Here is a 24062-nt window from a genome sequence, read left to right on the forward strand (position 1 = left end):
TCTGGGAAGAAATTACATACAGTAGACCTTCACTCCTGGTAGAGGGACACTAACAGCTCAGCAGGACATGCTGCAGCCACAGGTGTTGCCTCTCATGGCATAGTTTCCAACTAACATTTTTCAGCAAGATAATGCTCACCCACACAGAACAAGGAATTCCCAGTAATGTCTCCGCCCCATTGCAGCACTTTGTTAGATTTATCCAATTATTTATTGTTAATGAAGTATTTATGGGACCAAGACTGCTTGGTAAACTACCTTTCTTTGCAAGAAAAGCTATAAATCTGGACATCTCAAGGGGGAAAGACTCTTGTTTTAGACTCTTCTGTTTTACTATTGTGCTTGGCACTAGGATTGAAGTGCATGGCCTCACTTAATTGCTGTCTTTGGTGATGTATGTGACTATTTTCATTCCTTAACCACAGCACACATTCTCACCTGTAACAAGGCGAGGTACTGGCCGGATGAGGCCGGGTCATTCTGGCCATAGCACTCCAGCAGATCCACACAGACCTGAGACAGCACCTGAGGGAGGCTGTGCTGCAGAGCCAGGCTTAGAGCTTGTGCTAAAGTCTCACTGGCCTGGACAAACTTCTGCTCCACTGTCTTCCTTTTGCTCTGTAAACAAAAATACAGCTCCTCAGATCAGAACTTTCAGCAGGGTTTTCTTAATTTTGTATTGTGCTTGCACTTACTTCTTCACTGCTTGCCCCTTCCTCATTTTCATCCTTCATTGCTTTCTCCTCTCTGCCATTCTCCCCCTGATGCAGCCCATGGATATTAACATTAACATTAACAAGTCTCTCCAACAATGACACACCATCCAGTTTGTGTTAGGTTAACAGCAGGGGTGCATGATATAATGTATCAGTAGCAATCCGTTTTTTTCCAATAAATGGAGAACTTAAAATGTTTTAATTATCATTAAATTATCACTAGGATTAGGATTAAGAACTAACCATTAATGTACACACTGGACCAATAATATTTACACACATCGGCCACAAAATATGCTTTTGAGTTATTCAGGTTTCAGCCTGGGTTATTTTTTTATGTTTACATTTTTACACCGTTCTTTGGTCACCAAGCAATACTGGGCAAATATACTCTGAATAATTCAACATTCTTTTAGTTATTTCCATATAATAAAATGATCAAAGACAATGTAAGATAATTCTGGCTGACAGAAAATATTACACAGACAGAAAATCATAAAAAAGAGAATATAGCCTTGAAGATGTGGATGCTGTACCTTGTCAGGTCCTTCCCACAAAGAAATGGTGTGGAGTGGGTCCCTCTGCAGTGCCATCAGCCTCAGACACTTTCCCAGCATGCCAAGAGAGCGTGCTTTAGTTTCTATGCAGTCCAGCGATAGAGAGTTGATCACAGACAGCTGGGTCAAAGCCATCTGACCCAAAGTCTGAGCCACTGTCATCCATTCCTATAGAAAATAATTAAGGTCAAGTAATTATGTAGAATGCAGCACAGTGAATGCAAGGCATACACCATCCCATTAATGCCTTGTGCCATTTCACTAACACCTTGTTAGTAGATGGTATAAGATCTTATTTTCTATGACAACAAGTGCAAAAGAGGGTGTCAGAATGATTTAAAGAAGAGGAGAATTTTGCATATAGAACTTTGTGCTCAAAAGATTAAACTATTTGGAACTCAAAGGATTTAAGTGTTCTGATAAAATTAAACCCAGCCGTCAAACATACGTCTGCTTTTACTGTTTTGTACTTTCAGCCACTGAAAAGGCACTTTTAGGCACTGACATAGGTCCTCTTCTTTCGAGGCAGAGGATATAAGTTCTATGGTGCCCCACTAAGGTGTTAATAATGTGTAAATAATGTCAAAATGCCTGTTAGAATGTTTTTTTTTTATTTATTTAACTGTTTATGAACAGTGTCTACAGCAGTACATTATTTAAGACTGCACTTTGAATAGGATACAACTAGGGATACACCAAAATGATACCATACAAAGTAAAACATACCAAGAAAAATCATTAATTTGGCCATTTTCTCACCACTTCTTGGTCTCACTTAACACTGGTTGCGATGTGATGGTCATCAAAAATGTATTTTTGCTATTTTCGGACAAATAATTCTGGCTGCATAAAATCTGGTGTATCCTTACATACAATAATAAACTAATCAATATGGAATGACAGGAAATTCTACACAAAAGGGAAATAAACAAACTCATTAAAATGGGTGTGGCAAATAAGGGGGGGGGGGGGGGGTAATGTGTGTGTTTGCCCCATTTAAATTCCTGATTTTGTGCACAATTTAAATCCTCTTCTGGTCCATTTTATGCATGACAAAGCTAATTAAACATCCTATAAACATGCATTACATATATATTGTGTTATTCCCAAGAGTCCTGAATCTCTTGGGTGCAGGTAAAGAGACTACAATGGTATGGTACAGATCACATCTTAACTACAGGCTTTAGGTTCTACATGCTCATCTGTAGAAAAGCAGTAGGATTAAACAGAGTACTGAACCATGGCTTCATTACATATGAAGCCAACTACACACACGCAACCCGGCACATCATGTGACTGTAATTTTCCTCCATAAAGTACATGACTACAGGAGCTTTTCACATAATCTTTGCAAAAGATGTTGCCACAGTCTGTCATGTGGAACATATGACAAATTAAAGCTGCTGTATATGTGGAAATGTACTTTGCCTGGAGCTAATTTGTTTGTGAATATTTTTCGTCTTCTGTATCATGACTCAAGGTCACACAGGGTTAAACAAACTATTACTTTAAAGTTACTTTGAATTTTTACCAGTCTCAATCATGAATCCTGTTTTTTTATTTCCTATTCGATGTTTGGATTTTTGGGGGATCTTGGTTGTTACTGGGTGGTTACTTGGGAAGCTGTTACACCCGCCTTTACTAGAACAAAATGATAGACCCTCACTTGGACCCTTAAGCCAGTGTGTACTCCCACCTGCTCTAGAGGATTCAGGTCTGTGGGGCTCCAGATATAGTCTTTCACAGCTTGCTCAGTAGAGCTCTTCTTGCTATGGATTCTTGCTTTAACTTTTTCTTCTTCACACTGCATCTCCAGCATCAGCAGAATCAGGTCTACCAGAGTCAACCTATAGTCCACACACACACGCACTGCTGGCAGGCTATAATGGCCACTCTGGACACACACACACACAGGCAGACAGAAACATTAGCATAGGCACCCAGACCTGAAAGGAGAGATACATGATAAATGCAAAAGAAGATATGTCAGTAAACAGGCAACATCATTCGGTGTAATCAGTTCTTTAACCCTAAGAGTGAGAGTGAATATGTACAAGCACAAGAGTGTGAGATTGCAAGAGGGAGAGTGTGGGAGACAGAGCGGGAGAGTGACCAAGAGAGTGTGTGACAGAAAGTAAGTAAGAGAGAAGGCAAAAGTGAAAGATCGAGTGTGAAAGAGAATATGAGAACGAAAGAGAGGGACAGTAAAAAAAAAAAAAAAGGTGAGAGAGAGAGAAAGGAATCCTTGCCAGAAAAGTGGGTTACAACAATACCTGCAAGTCATGAATAATTCAACAGAGGAAGCAAGGTAGGAGTAGAGAGAAAGAGAGCCAATGAACAAATAAAAGCAATCTTTTGAGAATCTCACAATTGGGCAATCAGCTTAAACCCTAAAAAGAGAAACTTGTGGACCACTGAATAACAGTTTTACAGTTTATACATTTACTTTTCCTCCAGTTTGTCCAACACTATGTTTGAGTGCAGAGTTACTAAAAGGTTGGTACACTTGTTAAAGACAGATTTCACTCATTGCTACAGTACAGAGCATGGGCGCAGATGGCACTGGGGACGGGGGGGACATGTCCCCCCCAGATTTATAGTGACCTCATCCGAAATCTAGCATCTACAAGCATAAACGTTGGGGTTTTAATTTAATTAACTGTACGTTTGTGGAATTCTGTGTTCCACAATGCCCTCGTTTTTAAACTAGGAAGCGTTCAGTTCAGAGGTTACATTGTTCGGAGCTCCGTGTTCCAGTTCCAATGTAAATTTAACGCACCTTCTCAAGTCCGGGGTTCTAAGGAGCTGGTAACTGCCTGTAGACTACAGACACAGGCAGTGACCAGCTCCTTACGGTACGTGTCCACTGGCACTTTTTTTCAACGCAATCCGCTGCGCTGGATCTCCTTGCTCGTTTTTGAATTAAAATGAAGCAACAGACAAGCAAGTAGACAGTCATAAGTTTAATATTTTTATTTTTTTTTACCAACCTCACTGTAACCTATAGCTCTATAAATCCATATTCTGCCGTTTTCAGCTTCTCTTCTGTGGTTGAAAGGCGCCTGTTCTGTGTGTGTGTGTGTAAGAGGCTTGTGTGTGTGTGAAGACGCAGCCTGCTCTTCCCTCGTTGGCTGGACGCAGCCTGCTTTTCCCTGATTGGCTGGACTGGACACAGTGCGGCGGCCGGATTTATTTGAATAAGGTTGAGCCGGAGGGCGGAGCTGCGTTAAACGCAACGCAACCCAGCATGCACCGAGGCATGCAGCGGCTCTCTCCATTGATTTTATGTATGATGTTATTATGATGTTATTTTAGTAAGCAGTCGCTGTTAACTGAAATTATAAGATGTAAAATGTTGTCTTCCTGGTCTTGCCTAGGCTGTAGCAATGAAGAAACAAAAAACAATAACAGCGTTTTTTCAAAAACCAAACAATGTAAGTATCATAGGCCGATTGTCTGTTAACTTCCCCAAATGTGGTAGACTGTTATTATTATTATTATTATTATTATTAATTATGTTATTTTAGTAAACAACCCTTTAGCTTAAATTATAAGATTAAAATGTTAACATTGCCCTCCTAGCCGGCAGGCAATTCCTGATGACAGTGAGGCAGGCTGTAGTCAGGTGAGACAGGATCTGCCAAGGGGCAGTGGAAGCCACAATAGAAAAAGACAGCATGAGGAAGACGAGACAGAAGGAATACAGACAGTAGAAGCAGGGAGAGAAGAAGGAGGGAGAAGAGGTGATACAGAGGGAGAGGACTGCGACATGATAATGCAATATACAAAGCCAAATCAACCTGACCCTAAAGTTTTGCGAAAACAAGTGCTTAAAGAGCGGATACTGACATTCCAGAAAGCATGGTATGAGAAGTTTCCCTGGCTACATGTTAGTATGGGTACTGAGGGTGTTCTGTGCTTTCACTGCTCGAAATACTTTAAGGCAGGGAAACCAGCACAAGCCAAGAGTATCGACCCAGCTTTTGTCAGTACTGGATTTTATAATTGGAAAAAAGCACTTGAAAAATGTTCAATGTATGAAAAGTCAGAGGGTCACAAAGTGGCTGTTACAACTGCTGCATATGAAACAAGGCCTGTTAGTACACAGTTGAGCAGTGCAGTTAGTACACAGCAAGCAGAAAACAGAGATAGCCTGTTAAAAATAATAGGAGCCGAGATGTTTCTGGCGAGGCAGGGATTGGCCTTTAGGGGTCATGAACATTACCAAGGTAACCTTGACCAGCTTCTAAAATACAAAGCTGAAGAAGATCAGGCATTCACAAGGTGGTTATCTGGAAAGAGAGGCATGCACACATCTTGGGACTGTCAAAATGAGCGAATAAATTTGATGAGTTCATCAATTATCAGGCAAATTGCAGATGAGATCCAGTCCTTGCCAGTGCTACAATATTCCATTATTATGGATGGAACAAGGGATGTCTCTGGTGTTGAGCAGGAGGCACTGTGCCTACGTTATATTGACGCTGATTTGTTTGTGCACGAAGAGTTCATAGGGTTGTATGAAACAACTTCTACAACCGGTGAAAACCTTGCCAAGATCATTTTAGACGTTCTGTTGAGGCTGAACTTAACAATATCAGGCCTCAGAGGTCAGGCATATGATGGGACTTCAAATATGGCTGGAAAGTATTCAGGTGCACAGGCTGTTATTCAGCAAGCACAACCACTAGCACCTTATGTACATTGTGGAGCACACTGTGTCAACTTGGTCACACAACAAGCTTGCTCAGCCTCCGGTGTTGTCCGAAATGCACTTCACTGGATACATGACCTTGGCACATTTTGGGCAGTCTGGCAAACTTAAAGACTTAGGTTTAAAGCCATTGTTGCCGCTGAAGGGGCAGGGCCAGCGGTGTCCATCAGGCCTTTATGTCCCACAAGGTGGACTGTGTGCTCACCTGCTATCCGTGCTGTTCTCAGCCAATATGCAATGGTGTTAAATGCATTAGATGAGATGGCTGCAGGTCATTCTGATTCTGCAAGCCGGGCAGAGGGTTTACGTGTCCGACTGCAGCAGGGTGTTGTTGTACTGGGACTTCTGCTTGCTTTAGATGTGATCAGTGAACTAGAGGTTCTGAACGCGTCTCTCCAGAAAAACACTGCTCTCCGCAGTCTCCCTTGTTCAAGACAGCTTGAAATCAAAAAGAAACACTGAACACTTTGAGGCTATCTTTTAGGAGGCAGAGGACAAGTTTGATAGTCTGTCTCTAGAGCCCATTGTTCTACCACGCACACATAGGCCCCCTAAAAGACTTTCTGGTCAGGCTCCTGCCTATACACCTGGATCAGCTGTGGATTTTTACAGACCAGAGTTTTACCGTGTTCTAGATACAGTAGATTCTCAAATCACTGAGAGGTTTGTGCAGCCAGGCATTCAAAAATTAAAAGAGCTGGAAAACTCACTTCTGACTCCCATGACAAACGATGCAGCAGTTCGCAAATATCCTGAACTGAATGGAGATGACTTGAGAGTCCAACTCACCTTGTTTAAAAACAAGTACAAGGTCAACACAACTGCAGATGCTGTGCATGCTTTGAAAGAAATGCCCCCTGAAGTCCGTGGCCTGTTTGATCAGGTAGAGAGACTTGTAAGGTTGCTGATGGTGGTGCCCATATCATCTGCTGAGGCAGAGCGCAGCTTCAGTGCATTACGCAGACTGAAAACATGGTCGCGATCGAAAAAGGCTCAATGGCATTGCTGTGTGCCATATTCACCAAGACAGGCTTGACAAACTGGACAGAAGAGATATTGCCCAGCAATATCTTCAGGGAAATGAAAGGAGGAGAGATGTTTTTGGGACCTTTTGTGTCTCTTTCTAGAGGGTACATTTGTTAGGCTGCAGAGAGAATTCTTTTTTTTATCAATTGTGTTTATTATTTGAAAAAATTTACAAATATACATACTTACATTTCATTTCACATTTCATGCCACTTAGGCTATACTTATTTTTTTTATTTATATGAATCTGTTGTTTAAGTGTATACTGTATTTACTTAAGTTAGTATAATAAGTGTTTTCATACACATTGTTTTGTTTATAATCATTTACATGAAGGCATGTTTGTGAATCATCTCAATTTTATTTTGTTATTTTTTGTTATTTTGTTATTATTATTTTTGCACATAGGTTCTTTGATTTTTTGTTATAATACAGTTTCTTTCAGTTTTTTTTCAAGTTTCTGTGCTGAGATTGAGATTTTTCATCTTGTTGACATCAGCAAATGTTAAAATAAAAATTTACAGAAGGCATGAAGTTTTGGTGTGTGATATGGAATAGTAGGCTGTCAGTGATTTGGCATCATGGTGTAAGAATGCGCGCAGATGGCACTGGGGACATATTGACATACCAGACCAATAACAGTTTCAGTATGGCTATTGTAGATCAGAAAAGTGAATATTCTAAAGTTTATTGCAGCATATATATATATATATATATGAATGATTTTACAGCTTGGTCTCCCCAGTTCAAAATTTCCATCTGCGCCCCTGGTACAGAGTATGTCTAAAGTTATAAGTGTTTTTTGTGTAAAATACACACATATATACACAGATATTAAATCATGTCACAATGTTACCAGCCTGGAATCTGTAGTGGGGTCCACATTTATTGCATTAGATGGGAAAGCAGCACCATCTGCTGTAGAACCAGCTATAGCTCTTCATCTTATACAGGATAATGTAGCAAAATATGTAACTACATAAATACATTAACGTTTAATGAATATTATGTAATATGTGGTACAAGACTATGACTTTCTTTCTAGATTCTTTTTAGATGATTATATAAAAGATCACAGAGCTGCCCAATAAACTTGTTCTTAATATTGATTAGTTAGTTAACCATGTTAAAGACTAGCTGGATGTGTTGGGTTGTCTTTCACCTCATCTAGAGTTTTTGTTCTAAATGAAATTATGAACGTGTGTGAACGGAGCAGAAGTCTAACTGCTTTAGCAATGCCAGACCTCCCTAAACAGCTTGAGTGTCTATCTCCTCATTTTATTAACATGAGCACCCCGTGTGCTCCATAATAAATAAATCTGGTTGCTAAAATGAAACTCCTGAGAGCAACATGAGGCAAAATCAATTACCAGGGCTATTCAGTGGACTGTGGGTTTGTTCTGAAGGGGGCACAAACAAAGTATGGGACGGTTCATGCCGAGCCAAATAAACACACAATATTTAGAGCAAAACAACATTTCACAGATTACATCAATCTGTTCCATAAACCATAAGGACATGATGAAAAATAAGCATTTCTTCCCTGCCAAGAGAGGAATTCATGCTTATCTGAGTAACAGTGTGAATCTGGTGGTGTTATACTTGTGGATATGAAATTTAACACTCCAGAAATGGCTGTTCAAATACTCAAAAATTACTTTTTACTATCTTCCCAAAAGTGTTTACCAACAGTATGTTATATTACGTTTCAGGTTACTTTTTCAGGATTACATTCTGAACAAATATATATACAAATTATAGGAGAGTCAATATCCCTTTTAATAACTTTTGGAATACTTGGGAGTAAAATAAATAAAATACTTGTAGCTGTCATCAGAAAACACTGGTATGAGTGGAAAATAAGGCTATTGAGTCTGTATTTACACTGCCTAGCCAAAAACAAATCGGCACCAAAAAAAATGATGATGATTGATGATGCTGATGGAATAACCTGGTCTATATTCAGTATATTCAGGTAGTCAGCTGACCTTATTCTTTCAGCACATACTGTTGCTGAACCTAGAGGGACAAATAATCACCATAAGGTGTAAAAGACTAAATGTTATAAGGGCCCCACATAAATGACATTATATTAATATAATGTAAGTATGACTCTGTGCACAACAAGTCTGACTTTACTTAACCTACAGTGTGTATGTGTGCTCACAGTATGGACAAGATACCTCATGAGATGGGAGAAGCCTGAGGCAGCTGGAAAGCACTTCCTCCTGCAGAGATACAGTCTGCTGCATAAATGAGAGGGCATCGAGTAGGTGCCGCTGTTTCTCTTCTTTAATGGATGTGAGCATGGCCAGCTCTCTTTATTTCAAGACAATTAAGAAACAGAGTAGTCAAGCCACAAAAAAACATTTCCTGAAGATTGTATGAATGTAAGTGTCCCAAAAGCATTCTCCATGCATCAGAATTCATTCACTGATTCAATTTACATTCATATACAGTGTGGACTATATACCTTTTACCTGTTATAAAATGTCTGTTGAAAGTGACACATTCTTGCATATGTTTTGTGGTGTTCTGAGATAATTGCAGTTTCTGGTGAATTTGTAAACTCTTATAAGATAAAAATGCCTGATATCTGTATTGTACTGTACTGTATTGTACTGTACTGCATTGTACTGATATCTGTATTTTAAAATCAATTATTCAGATTTTAATATACAGTTTCTGGTGTTTTAGTCTCAGTAGAATTATGACATGACTGGAAGGCATGACTGCAAGGCTAAATAAATGCCAGTCCAAGGCAACAAAAGCTTAGACTGAAATAACATCTGCTATTGAATACTGAGCACAAAACAATCATCAAAATACATTATCTATCATGCAGGGCAATTTAGAAAATGATGTTGTATTCAGCTTTCTTCCCTATACGCATGTCTAAATAAGCTCAAGTTAGAGAAGATTCTGAATCTAATTTAGAGGACACAATGCTTCAACTGTGTGTGTTTTGTGTACCTGAGACATTTTGCAAGCTCCAGAGATGTCTCTGCTGCAGAAGTTTTGTAGCCGTGTTGAAGTAAAACTGAAACACTGAGTTTCAGAGCATCACACACTGACTTGAGTCTTTCCATTTTTTCATCCTGACCAGCACAAGAATTCCTCAGGGCAGAGTGACACAGAACTGCACCTCTGCAAGACAACAACACATTTACACCATAGTACAAATTCTCCACAAAAGAAAAAAACTGTCAAAATACACACTTAGGCACTCACCTGGCATCCAATTTAGCAATGTAAAACTGGAGGACAGGAGCTTGATTTGGTTTCTGTTCCAGAGCAGACCTAAAGTCTCTGATGGCCTTGTTTGTTATCCGACCCACCTGTGGAAAAAAAATGTACAGTATTCTTTTCTTTTAAATTAAACATACTGCATTACACAGATAATGGTATATGGCTGTGCATGCATGCTCTTTGAGTGAATTATAATTATAAATACATATAGGTAAAGCTATGTCTTGTATAACAGCTTCATTTGCATCTCTTTTTTTTTAGTTTGAACAGGGAAATGTGTCAGGTGGCACTGATTTCAGGCCTGGATCAACAAAGTAAATAACTGAGTTTACTTGATCCATTCCTCCCAAAGGTTCAAAAATAATCAAATTTATTATTGCTATTACAATAATGCAATGGCCCTTTAGATGGTGCTAGGGATTTCTCACAGGGGAAGTGGTGATGCCAAGTGGCCGAGCGTTTCTAAAAACAGTGGTTGAATGGATGCAAAATCTAGAAAAAGAGGTAACCTATTTATAAGTACAAATTGCATAAAAAGATGCATTCAACAAGCACATTTGCATATTATACAAAAAGACCCCATTTTCCATTTTTGGAAAGGCAGCACTTACAAAAGTATCTGCTTTCCTGATTCATGGAAATTCAAGGAATAATCTATTTAAAAGTCATGCCTCAAACAAACATTATAATTACAAATATACATTATTTCCTCATTATGTTCAAACAACTGTATAACTAATCAATGTTCTTCAAAGGGTAATTTCACTGTCTAGGAAATTATTGGGCGCTCACTGTCTGCCTAAAAAGATCTTTTCAGCTCGTGCTGTCTCAGCAGAGTGGCACCATATTGTGGCGGCTCTGGGTTGTGTGTGTGGCTGCCTGCAGGCATGTTTCTGTTCTCCTGTGTGCGAGGATGACAGGGGTGGGGCATCTCCCTTGGGAGGGGTTATGCAGAGAGGGTGGGCACCACTCTGGATCTGCCATCTGGGAGACACAGCTGGGTTGGTGGCCTTTGGGCCGGTTAGCTCTGTGGTTATGGTTTTAGCTCTCCTAGTCTTGTTAAAGACTGTAAGTGAGTGACAAGCCGGTTCAATAAAGGAGCTGTTGAGCATTCAGCATGAGTCTCACGGGTCTTCCTTCCTCTTCCACGCCACATTTGGTGTCAGAAGTGACCCTGCTGGAAGATATTGAGCTGCTGGCAGGGGAAATCGAACGGCTGAGGAGGAAGACAGCGGACCAACGGACTAGAGGCAAGGCTCTCCAGTGGAGTGGACTCGGACCTGACGGCGCCAGCGGGCTGTTCGGAGGTCGTGGCCGGGGAGAGGACGACGCGAGCACGGCGGCGCTGGCTCCCAGAGCGGATGGCGCGAGGACGGCGGCGCAGACTCCCAGAGCGGATGGTGCGAGGACGGCGGCGCTGGCTCACGGAGCGGATGGCGCAAGGACAGCGGCGCCGACTCGCGGAACGGACGGCGCGATGATGGCGGCGCAAGCCTCCGGGATGGCGGGCTTGACAGCTCAACCCCGCCTTACCCCCTACGACGGCAGGGCTGACTGGAAAGCCTTCGAAGCTCAGCTTGAGATCGTGGCGGGTGGTGCGGGCTGGACAGACGCGGAGACGGAAGCCAACCTCTGCCTGGTACTGATCGAGCTCCCCGCCGAGTGCCGCTGCAAGCTGCCTGAACTGACGCGGGCGCTGAGAACACGTTTCAGCCGCCAACCGTCGGAGGCGGCCGCCAAAATGCTAGCATTTGCCCTGCCGAGAGCAGGGAGAGACACTGGGCGTGCTGGCATCGGAGATGGCCCTGCTAACCCGCCAAGCTTACCCAACGTTTCCGCGAGCGGCCCAGAGGAGGCTCGCGTTGGATCACTTTCTGGGCGCCCTCGAGCCGAGCGAGCTGCGCAAACACGTGAGGCTGGCCGACCCGCAGACCCTGGAGTCCGCGGTGGAGGTGGCGGAGCGGTCCGAACTCATCCTCTCAAGCCATCCTGGACCGTGGGGGGCGTCGCCGGTTGCCCGTGATTCGCAGAGGTGGGGTCGGAGCCGGTCTGATGCCCAACTGGAGTGCTGGCGCTGCGGGGGGCGTGGCCACAAGCGAGCGCACTGCAGCCGGCCGGGAAACGGAGCCGGGACCACCCAGTGAGGGTTACGGTGGCCCCAGGAACGCTATGCTTACCCTCGGGATCTGATTCCGGAACTGCCGGACTCAGCGGCTATTTCCTGAAATGCACATTGAATGGAGTGACGGTGAACGCGCTGGTGGACACGGGCTCGTCAGTCTCACTGATACGGCCCGAGCTAGCGACGGAGGTAGCGGCCGAGTTTGTGACTGACAACAGCCAGCGCATCGCTCTCTCTTCAGTCACCGGGGATCCTATAGGTCTCCTAGGATTAACGGAGTTGACGATTGATGTCGGCAAGGGGCCCTTTCAACAACAGTTCTGGGTAGAACGCATCAACGACTTGTGCATTCTGGGCAAGGACCTGCTCTCACGCGTCGGAGCAATCATTGACTGTGCACGGGGCTCGGTGCTGGTGACTGGACTCCCCGTAGAGATACGCGACGAGTTAGGGGTAAGTGAACTGGTGGGAGGGAATGTGTGTGATTCGGTGCGTGATACGGTAGAGGGTCCGCTGGATGCGGGGTTGAGTGTAGATCCGATAGAGGAGATGCTGGAGCGCAGTTGTGTGGGTTTATCTGGTCCCCAACAACTCCGTTTGCGCGAACTGATCGGCCGTTTTCGCACGAGTTTTGTTGTGTCTGAGCGCGAGTGTACTAAAACTAGCCTTGCGGTTCATTCGATAAACACGGGTTATGCCCAGCCCATCAGGCTGAGGCCGCACCGTCTGGCGTTAGCAAAGCGCGTAGCGGCGGAGCAGTTAGTCCGCGAGATGGCGAGTACGGGCATTATTGAGCCTTCGAGCAGCCCATGGTCGGCCCCGGTGGTCCTTGCGAAAAAGAAGGATGGAAATTGGCGCTTTTGCGTGGATTATCGGCGACTTAACGCTGTCACGAAGCTTGACTCCTACCCGCTCCCCAGGATCGACGATACGCTGGACCAGCTGTCTGGCTCAGCCTGGTTCAGCTCGTTAGACCTGAGGAGCAGATATTGGCAGGTGCCCCTCGCGGTGGGGGATAGGGAGAAAACCGCTTTCTCGCTCGGCTCAGCCCTATGGCATTTCACGGTGCTTCCGTTCGGATTGTGTAACTCGCCGGCTACTTTTGAGTGTCTTATGGAGCGTGTTTTATGCGGGGTTCCGCGGTCGTGCTGCGTTGTTTATTTGGATGATGTCTTGGCGCACGGAACCGACTTCGGCTCCGCACTGTCTCACCTTGAAATGGTGCTCGGCGCGATTCAGGTGGCTAACCTGAAGCTCAATCCAGCAAAGTGTAATCTGCTAAGGCAGCGCGTTGGTTATCTAGACTCCAGGAGTTTCGTTTTGAGGTTGTGCACCGCCCGGGCCGTGGCCACAGTAACGCGGATGCTTTGTCGCGCCGGCCGTGTGTGGCCGCCGACTGCAAACATTGTGCTCGTGCTGAGGAGAAATCTGCTGAGACCACACACTGCGCTGCAATCTCCGGGGATGTTACTGGCGCTGTCGGGGTGGCTCAGGTGTCCGTAGAGCAGCTCCGCGATGCGCAACGGGGGCAGTATCGTGGGCAGTACACGCGCTCAGTGCGAACGTCACACCGTCGTGGGGGGAGGTGGTGCCGCTGGGCCCGATTGCTAAGGCGTTGCGCTCCAACTGGGCTAGTTTTAGTTTGTCCGACGGCGTGCTGTGCCATACCTGGGAGGATCCGGCGAACAGGCGGGGTGTTTTTCAGGTGGTGGTACCGAGGCCCTTAGGGGATCGGTCCTACGGGGAGTTCATGGGTCACCTGGGGCTGGGCACTTTGGTGTCACCAAGACTCTGAAGCGCCTGAGGCAACGCTTCTATTGGCCTGGGTGTAGAACCGACGTGGAACTCTTCGTGCACTGCTGTGACATTTGCGCTGCCAAGAAGGGCCCCTCGAGGGCGCCCCGCGCCCCACTTCACCCTTACCAGTGCGGCAGCCCGATGGAGCGGGTGGCCGTGGACGTGCTGGGCCCCTTTCCGGTGACGGACTCTGGAAATCGCTTTGTTCTGGTGGCGATGGACTATTTCACGAAGTGGCCAGAGGCCTACGTGGTGCCGGACCAAGGGGCGGTCACTACTGCGGATATCCTGGTGCGGGAGTTCTTTTGCAGATTCGGGGTTCCGGAAGAACTGCACAGCGACCAGGGGAGAAATTTCAAGTCGGAGGTCATGGCGGAGGTCTGCCGCATCCTGGGAATCCATAAGACCAGGACGACGCCCCTTCATCCTCAGAGTGACGGACTGGTGGAACGTTTTAACCGCACGCTGGCGGCGCAGTTGGCCATGGTGTCGGACAAGAACCAGCGTGACTGGGACAGGCACCTGCCGGTAGTGCTGCTGGCCTGTCGCTCCGCTGTGCAGGAGACGACGGGATTCACGCCGGCTCTGCTTATGTTCGGGCGCGAACTGAGGACGCCGGTCTCCCTGGCTTTTGGGGCGCCTCCTGACGGGGGCGGGTACGCTTCGGACACGCCCACTTTTGTCTCGGACCTTATGTCTTCGCTGGAATTAGCACACCGTCTAGCGCGCTCCAACCAGTCTGCTGCCGGACAGAAGCAGAAGCGTGCGTACGACACGCGCCGCTTTGGGGACCCGTTGGCGGTGGGGGCGAGGGTTTGGATATATAACCCTCAGCGGAAGAAGGGACTGTGCCCGAAGCTCCAGTCGGCCTGGGTGGGTCCGTGCTTGGTGCTGTCCAGGCTGGGGGAGGTGGTGTATAAGATCCGGTGGGGCAGACGCACTATGATTGTGCACCGTGATAGGCTGGCCCCCTATAGGCCGAGACTGTCGGACACTGTGGACGGTGGTGCGGAGCCTGCCGGCCTTGCACTCGTGCCTGACCTGAACTCTGGCTCTTCGGAGCCGCTGGCAGGCGGTGCCGTGCCCGGCCCCTCCAGGCTGCCGCGGGCACGGAGGCCGCCCGCCCGCCTTAATGACTTTGTTTGCGACTGATTGTAAAAAAAAAAAAAAAAAAAAAAAAATGTTCTGTTGTACACAGGGTTTGTGTTGGGTTGGTGGGGTCGCCGGGACGGCTGACCCTTGGGAGGGGGGCTATGTGGCGGCTCTGGGTTGTGTGTGTGGCTGCCTGCAGGCATGTTTCTGGGAGACACACAGCTGGGTTGGTGGCCTTTGGGCCGGTTAGCTCTGTGGTTATGGTTTTAGCTCTCCTAGTCTTGTTAAAGACTGTAAGTGAGTGGCAAGCCGGTTCAATAAAGGAGCTGTTGAGTATTCAGCATGAGTCTCACGGGTCTTCCTTCCTCTGCCACTCCACAATATTAATGTGTTATTGTCACTTTAGAAAGTCCTTAATCCTGTAAACTCATAGCTGCTATGTTTGTTTACTATATATTTGACTAATATTATACCAATATACAGTATACTTACTATATGTAGTCTATTTACATATCTACCTATTTGTACAACTACTGCATTCAGCGTTTCCAAAAAGCGGTTAAACATTCTATATTCTCTATAGTATATTATATATTTTGGCATCTTTACTCTATTTTGTGCATGTTATGTGCATTTTTAAATGTTTTGCTTAAATAAAAAACACAACTACATTTTCAGGTGGTAACATTCTATGTTTAAAATAAACCTACTGTCCAGCAGATGGTGCTATAGCACTCAGTTCATAATTATTTCCAGCAGTTCCAGGATAAACCAAAAGGTGGAACACCGCTGACAATCTAAATGTAAATAAATAAACCAAGCAAACCTGTGTGTACATATCTTTGCCTCCAAGCTCTGCAGTTGTGTTTAAGAGGCTCTGAACGAGGTGATACCAAAAACCTTCATCCCCGACAAACTCCTGAGCTTGCTCCAGTAAAGCTAGGGCCTGATCATGCTGCTGCTCCAGACTGGCCAGAACAGCCAAAAGGTGATAACTCTTAGCCAGTGAAGTTTGGTCTTTGAGTTCCTGGACATACACAGAGGAATTTTAGGAGAAGCATGATATGAATGAATCACTGATGCAGAGAAAACCAACAGCCAGCTGGCACGCTCTGTGTGCTTCTGGGTAAAAAAAAATCCAGACAACATGCATGTCTTCCCTCATGCTTTCAATCTGCATAGAACCAGCAAACAGAACTCAGAATGCACAGCTGTGTGTGTCCGCTCTCACCTTGGCCACCAGGTGAGCCTCAGCCAGCAAGCTTCTAGCAGGCTGGTACAGACCCAGACTGAGACACACAGAGGCCTTATCCAGCCACAGCTCTTGCTCAGTGTACCTGTGCCATCTCCTGGACGTACTGCCTACAGCTGCAGACTTCTCACTGCCAGGAGCCTGTAGAAGTGGTTTGGATATTGCATTGCATTATTTGTAAGACATCCACAGTAAAGTTTCAGAGAGAAGAATGTATTTGCTGTTTCACCAGCACGTTTCCAGCAGTGCTACTTGCAACAGACTTACCTTTTCTAGCTTGATTTTACTCTTCAATTGATATCCATTTCTTTCTTTTTGAAGAGCAATTGCCTTTCGGCACCTAAGAGAAAAAAAAAGTTATTGTCATTCATCATTTATTTATCTATAATATATAATACAAGACTTCTTAAGAGAGTTGTCAATGTTATCTGCACTGATTTAGACAACAATAATTAATTTAATAATAAAAAAACAAGTCAGGCCAAGCCTGTTGTATAAAAACTACATATTCAATTCCATTAAATTTTATTGATATAGCACTTTTTACAACAAAAGTTGTCACAAAGCAGCTTTACAGAGAAAATCAGGTCCACGCCTCTTATGAGCAGCACCACAGAGATGCCATTTTTATGGTGACACAGTGGGAAGGAAACTCCCTTTAAGAGGAAGAAACCTTGGAAGGAACCAAGACTCAGAGGAACCCATCCTACTCGAGTTGACCTGCTCAGTACAATCAAATAAACAAATAACAGAACAAAACAACAGAACAGAGAAATAATGTAATATATAATAGATAATGTAACAGGTACTAATTTATGAATATAAAAATGTGATAGGTACAAACTATAGAGCTATGGCTAATATAGAAAACAGATTCTGAGTGTGTTAACGTTAATCAGTGCATACTCCTTAAATGTTCAGCTCAGCATCAGAATAAACTGTTTTTTGTTTAATATCACTGAACACTCATTCTATAACCATAATATAATACACATGTTTTAACATAGGTAAAAAAAAAAAAAACATTGCTTACGCCATCTGCTCGTCCTCAGGTATATGGGCTAGGTTCAGCAACCCTTTTCTGTATGGTGAGAATGACTCAAGCCCCAGGTAACCACAGGCTTTTATTATCCTGAAAAAAATGGTCATCTTGTACTGCATATGTAAGGTAATGCCATAATGTCCTATGAACATTGTGAAACATATATATATATATAAAAATTACATTTCCTTCGGTACAGTTCTAAACTGTCCTGATCTGGGTAAATGTGTACAGTTTAGAGCAGGGAGTTCCAAAATATAATAAGGTTTCAATCTGGCCCATCAAGTAAATTTAAAACCCTCATTCTTAACGGCAACTTAACTTAGTTCAGCTGCTTATTAAAAGAAATCTACTCTCCTTAAACTGCACTGACCTTAATGTACAGGCACGACCAAAGAGACAGTCAAATCCCACAGCACAACCAATCAGAATCTCTTTATCTGTAGGTGAGACACTATACACCCCAGGATGCTGACTACAGATCTGGCAAAGTCAGTGCTTTGTACCTGAGGCGATAGAGGTCAGAGTGACTCCTGCTGTGTGATAGATCGCGAGCAATGACCTCAGCCAGATGCAGAGGAGGCAGGGTTAGTGGGGTCAGAGATGCAGACTCCAGCTCTCTTACCAGGATGTCCAGATAATATAGAGTTCGGTTCTGAAAGTGCAAAAATGAAGTACAGACATTGTGGCTAGTCGAAGGTAGTTTACTAATCACAGAGTGTAAAATGCTTTTAGTTATGGAGATGTAAGACAATAAAAATGTAAACAAAAAAAAAAAGACACAATGAAAAAAAAAACATTTGATTCCCTGTGAAGTCCTCAGATTCTCTTTGAAATGAAATGGATAATTAATTTTAATGAACTTGTTTAACATAATGAACTTGTCTTCAACTTCTACTTGAGCTTATCCTCACACACACACACACACACACACACACACACACACCTTACACTGGACCTGTCAAATAGGGCTGGGCGATATATCGAGATTTAGAAAATATTGATATATTTTCATATGCGATATAGAGTTGTGCCCTATGACCCACCATAGCAATGGATGGTAACAATCGCGATGCCACGCCCACTTTTTGTTTTTCCAGAAACACGCACTGACCTTCTTTAGGTCTCCTTCACCTAAAACTTTAGCAGGGATTGTACGGAAAATTATCAAATCAGGTATATAACTTATATGAATTAGGTGGAAATCCACTGACCTGCACTTTAATGCTGTGGCTGTTGATGGAGTGAAGGCCACTGCCATGTCTAAAACATTGGCGGATCTCCTCAGGACACTCAAACTGAGCCCACTCCTCGGGGCTGGAAGGTGGGGAGGCATCTAAAATCAAACCTTTGGGCTTCTTTTCAACAGGAGGAGGCTGAAAAGACATATTTAAATTTTTTAATGAATGTGCACACAGACTTGGTAAAATGTTGCGATTTTCACTTTTCACTGCATAGTTGTTTATCTGTTATGTACTTAGGCACTTGTGGTGTCTTAAATAAGTCTTAAGAAGTCTTAAATACCACACCCACGCCCACTACCAGGTCTTGCTTAATCTCATGCATTTATGTCACCTTGCCATGAGCATGCATGCTGGCCAGTGTTCAACCTCACTCACAAGAGGACACCTCATAATCTCAATCCATTGGTTTGGGTAACACTTGACCAATGAACAGTTTACATATTATATCTATATATATATATATATATATATATATATATATATATATATATATATATATATATATATTATGACTTTTGGCATGAGAGTGTGTCTATCACTTTACAGGGATTGATATCATTCCATAGTTTCCATAGGAGACTGATGTATTTTTTTTTGTAATAGCTACAAACCTCTTTTGACTTTTTGCCTTTCTCTTTCTCTCTTTCTTTTTCTTTTTTGATGCTGGCTGCTGACGCAGGTGGAGCTGGAATGTTAGAATTCTTCTGTTCCTCTTTGATGATTTCCAGTGCTCCTTCAATGGACACCTGAAGACATCATTTCACACAAAGAAAATGTCTTATTTATTAAGGAACAACTAAAGCTCAACTATTTTTATACATACACAACACAGAAAAAAAAGTACTGGGACACACATATTAATTACTGAATTCTGGAGTTTTATTTACACCCACTTACAAAGTAGTATAAAGTGTGTGAAAAGACCTCCAAGTACCTGTCTGAATTACAGTGGTACTGTAATAGAATGCTACTATTGCAACAATTTCACCATCAACTCTGAATGATTTTATTGAAAAGTGAAAGTGTTTGTGAACCATAGCAACTCACATAAAGTTACAGTGCAAGGCTTCCAAATGCTGAAACACTTAAAACTGAATAAAATGTACCAATGCCCTGCTGACTCAATAACTGTAGCTTTCCAGACCCACTGTTAGAGCTACAACTCCAGGGGGAACCAATTCCATATTAATGCTTATGGATTTAGAATTGCATGTCATAAAAACTAATATCTGTGTAATATCTAGCTGTCCCAACACTTTTGTCCAAATAATGTTTTTGATTATTGATACTTTAACATATTGCTATTCTTGAAATAATCGCAAAATCAAATTTTAAATTAAATATTAAACACCCTAAAGACCACTGAACTGGAACACCCTTCAATAAATGATCATAATTCCATAATACTGTTCTTTAACACTAAATTAGCATTGCCATATTAAAGATCATATACACTTTAAAGACTCACAGCGTTATACATACACTTATAAGTCACATACAATAAACAAAAATACTGAACACTGAAAAGTAAAATTGGCATTCTACATATGCCTTGTCTTGTTTCTTAACCTGCCAGATCTGCAGTACAGCGGAATATGCAAGAAACAGGTACTGCTGGTGCCGGGAAGATGCTTTGGATTCCATGAGAGCCAGCAGCGTATTTGACCTCACAAGGCCATCAAGACACCACACTTCCCTCAGGTCAAACACACTGCTCACCGGAATCACCCCTTCTGGCTGCTCAGTGGTTCCTAATGGGAATAAATATGCTGTTAGAGGCAGAAGAGGGCTAACGTAGATGTAAAATCGAATCAGTTTCTGGATTATAAACAAGATATGCTCTGTAAAGAGGATTATAACATTTCTATTTCATATCAGGCAACTATGAGGTATCCAACCACTGTATATAGACGTTTTAGCAAGCATCTCTCAGAGTTTCTCTCTATGGATGCCCTAGTTGTATACATTGCTCTCAAAGCATCCACATCATAAAAACTTTCAATATATTATATATATATACAATATATACATATATATACAAATATATTTTTTCATGGTTATTGGATTGTATTATAAACAAATATCTAGTTAGATCATCTAGCTTACCAAGGCTCTGGCTTGAGTCCGAGGTGGAGGAGAGAATAATTTGTATGGACTTCTGAATCTCCAGCTGTGCTTCCAACAAAGGGAAATTATTAGAGTACTGCCACTCCCCAAATTCCAGAAGAAAATCCACTTTCTGCTTCAGATTATCAACACTCTGTAAAAAGACAACACAGCACAAAGAAACATCAAAAGTCTACTTAATGTTAATATTAAACTCAAATGTAAGGGTACAATAGTTTCCAGCTCTGTACAGCTGGTAAAGCAACTTTCTGCAGTATACTTGAATGTCCAGCAGGTGTCACTGTATTAAAGCACATGTAGAAATAAAAATGGAAACGAGTTCTTTAGCATAAACCCCAGGAAAGCCCAGATTTGAGATTTGAGAGAATATTTTTTTGCATCATAAAAGCTACAATTAGTATTACATATTGGAAGGCTATGGTGGATTATATTTTCCATTCTTGCACTCTAGAATATTAGAAAGTACTATATTATAATCTAAATTCCTCAAAAAATTGGTATTGTATGTACATGTTCAGTGCCTAAAAAATAAAAAATAAATACAGCTCTTAATCATATGTAACCTGCATATACTGATATTTTCTGTTTATGTGTTTTAGAGCTGGAAGGGGAAATGTCAATGTGTGTAGCTTATCAATACACTGCATGCACTGATGTTTCATATGCACCTGTAGGGTATTGATGGCATTTTGGTAGCAGGACAGCTGCTGTTGTTTGTCTATTGCACAGTGAGCCACATGATGCCACATCAGAGCACAGTCTAGCTCTCCCTCCTCAGTAAACCTCTGCATGTCTAGAACAACACTCTGCCCCAGCTGAGCCTTTACCAGCACCCGCTGCTTATGGAGAAGTCTGAAAACACACAAACAAACAAACACACTTGCAAAGAAAGTCATACAGACAGCATATATGACACAGGCCCATGCCCATATACTTCACCTATGCACCTATATACTTCTTATTGATACATATTTCACTGTAGAGAGGTAACAAACACCATTACCTCCAATGCGGGATAATTACATTTAATGTTACTAAAAGCGTTATAAGAATATCCTTGTTATTTTCAATAAACTGTTACAACATGAACTCACAGTCTATGTGAGCTACGAGGAAGCTCTCTGATGGCTTGGTCCAGGACCTGCAGGCCTCTCTTTAAATTACCAGTGTCAGCATGGATATGAAATAGCACATTGTACATGGCTGCTCTTACTGCCAGGACATCTTCAGCTCTACCTATAAAAAAGAGCAAGAGAGAAAAAGAGGGAGAGGGAAATAAAGAGAAAGAAAATGAGACAAACCGAAATAAAAATGCTTGTTTAACCATGTTTGCATTATGCCTTAATTTCAACGTGATGAGTTTAATGTTCAACAAACTCAATTACGGTAATGTCTCATGACTAAAAAAATGCCCGATTACTTCTGCCCCATTTCTGCCTAAAGCACATGAAATCATGCATGGTTGGAAGCCCCCCAACCCCTCCACTTCTTCCAACCAGGGGGTTAGCCATGTCCGTCAGCATTAACACTCAACAGTCTCAAGTGGGCCAGTTGTGAATAGTTGTAACAGAAAAACAGCCAATAGGAAGGAAGCTTAATTTTTTCTTTGCCCAAGGTGCTGAAATACTTTTTTGTGCCTTTCATTACTTTAAATTCCACAAAATACAGGGTATAAATACCTACTGAAGTATTATAAAACATGGGAAGTATGAGAAGAAGACACTGAAAATAGTTTTACTTTGACTGAAACGTTATTCTCTTGTATATCATTAATATTAATAATATCATAATTTACCTAATTGCAAAAGTAAGATAAGTAAAACATTAATAAAAACTACTTAGAACACTGAAAAACTGCTTTTGTTACCCGTCCCCACACTCTAACTATAAACTTTACCATTAAATATAATTATTAAAGTCCTTCAGCGATGTATTTTTTTTGTGTTGTTGTGCGACTCCTATCTAAATCCTATCTAATGTAATCCAAACCTTTTTAAAATAACAAAACCATACTATTTAAGTAAAAATACACATTTTAGATTTGTCCCTTTGTAACACTTATTCCTGTGACCATAACTAATTACCCCATCTGAAATATCTAAAAGTCACATCTAGTTGGTTCTTCTGAAGACCACGGGAAGACCAAAAAGTTCATTCTGTCCTGTTAGCTAAATTAATTCTTGGATCTTATTGGTTAATTTTAAAAAATACAAATTTTGGGAAAATCCCTAGAACGTGCTCATGCTATTTGCATAGCCACCATTTAGCTATTTTTTATGTTTTTTGCTAATTATATGCTAAAAACTCATTATTGTTACTTTCATTCCTGTTACTCATAACAGACGAAAAAGTAACAGAAATGAGTATGGTCCACTGATTTATTGATTTATTAATGTGAATATTACTAAGTGTAATCCATTTTTTTTACCCAATTCTGTTTGGATGATCAATTATCCATTTGTTTAATAAATCACATTATAATAAATTTGATCAATTTCTGGTTTGGGTCTTCTTGAAAAGATAAAAAAGGCTTTGTATATTTTAGAAAAATACAATGTGCATGCATATATATAGTGATTTTTTGTCATAAATATCCATTATTTGAACTTGCAGTCAACCATTTCTTTAAAATAAACACTTTCTTGAGAGAAAATCAAAGGAATTAGTGGACTTGCTTTTAAACATGCTTTTTAAAAGTCACATGAGTATTGGTAACAAGACTAAGAAAAGTTATGTAAAGCTGCCTGAGATTGACCAGTTTTGAAATGTTAATATGCGTGTTATCATATTCAAGTTGAACAAAAGATTACAAATTAGGTTTAATTTGAAAAAGTTACAACGAGCAAATGGCACCCATTCTGTAGTATGGCCAACCTAAACTTCTTTTTAATTTATTATTAAATACATTTTCAGTGACAACAAGCAAACGGGTAGCAAGTAGTTATAAACAAGGAAAAAGACTATTTAAAAAAAGAAGCTTTAAGCAAAACAACTTACACATATATCATGGTATATTTCATAAAAATCTTTATTTCAGTTGTGCCTAAAATTGTTAATGTTCAAATTGATTTAAATGCTTAAAAATGTTAAAACGTAGACTTGTCCTGCAAGGCGGGGTCGTCTT

At 42.1% G+C, this 24062-nt stretch overlaps 1 protein-coding gene and 1 long non-coding RNA gene across 2 annotated transcripts in view; one reads left to right on the forward strand and one right to left on the reverse strand.

The window, feature by feature from the left end:
• Positions 1-24062, reverse strand: part of LOC103041657 (cilia- and flagella-associated protein 46-like) — a 66640-nt gene that overhangs the window by 21549 nt on the left and 21029 nt on the right. Inside the window, exons 26-43 of the mRNA XM_049481806.1 lie at positions 22033-22174; positions 21607-21790; positions 20918-21071; positions 20381-20562; positions 19423-19557; positions 18782-18943; positions 18074-18222; positions 17559-17657; positions 16793-16865; positions 16505-16666; positions 16100-16300; positions 10245-10351; positions 9987-10160; positions 9197-9332; positions 2970-3167; positions 1253-1441; positions 696-761; positions 439-618 (exon numbers count right to left, since the gene is read on the reverse strand). Of these exons, the coding sequence (XP_049337763.1) occupies positions 439-618; positions 696-761; positions 1253-1441; positions 2970-3167; positions 9197-9332; positions 9987-10160; positions 10245-10351; positions 16100-16300; positions 16505-16666; positions 16793-16865; positions 17559-17657; positions 18074-18222; positions 18782-18943; positions 19423-19557; positions 20381-20562; positions 20918-21071; positions 21607-21790; positions 22033-22174 (2693 nt within the window). The remainder of the gene's footprint in view (positions 1-438; positions 619-695; positions 762-1252; positions 1442-2969; positions 3168-9196; positions 9333-9986; positions 10161-10244; positions 10352-16099; positions 16301-16504; positions 16667-16792; positions 16866-17558; positions 17658-18073; positions 18223-18781; positions 18944-19422; positions 19558-20380; positions 20563-20917; positions 21072-21606; positions 21791-22032; positions 22175-24062) is intronic.
• LOC125803031 (uncharacterized) lies at positions 9328-20215 on the forward strand. Its single transcript, XR_007440094.1, has 2 exons — positions 9328-9403; positions 19491-20215. It is a non-coding gene; the product is annotated as an uncharacterized LOC125803031 (long non-coding RNA).

This window comes from Astyanax mexicanus, chromosome 7 (assembly GCF_023375975.1).
Source record: "Astyanax mexicanus isolate ESR-SI-001 chromosome 7, AstMex3_surface, whole genome shotgun sequence".
Classification (NCBI taxonomy): domain Eukaryota; kingdom Metazoa; phylum Chordata; class Actinopteri; order Characiformes; family Acestrorhamphidae; genus Astyanax; species Astyanax mexicanus.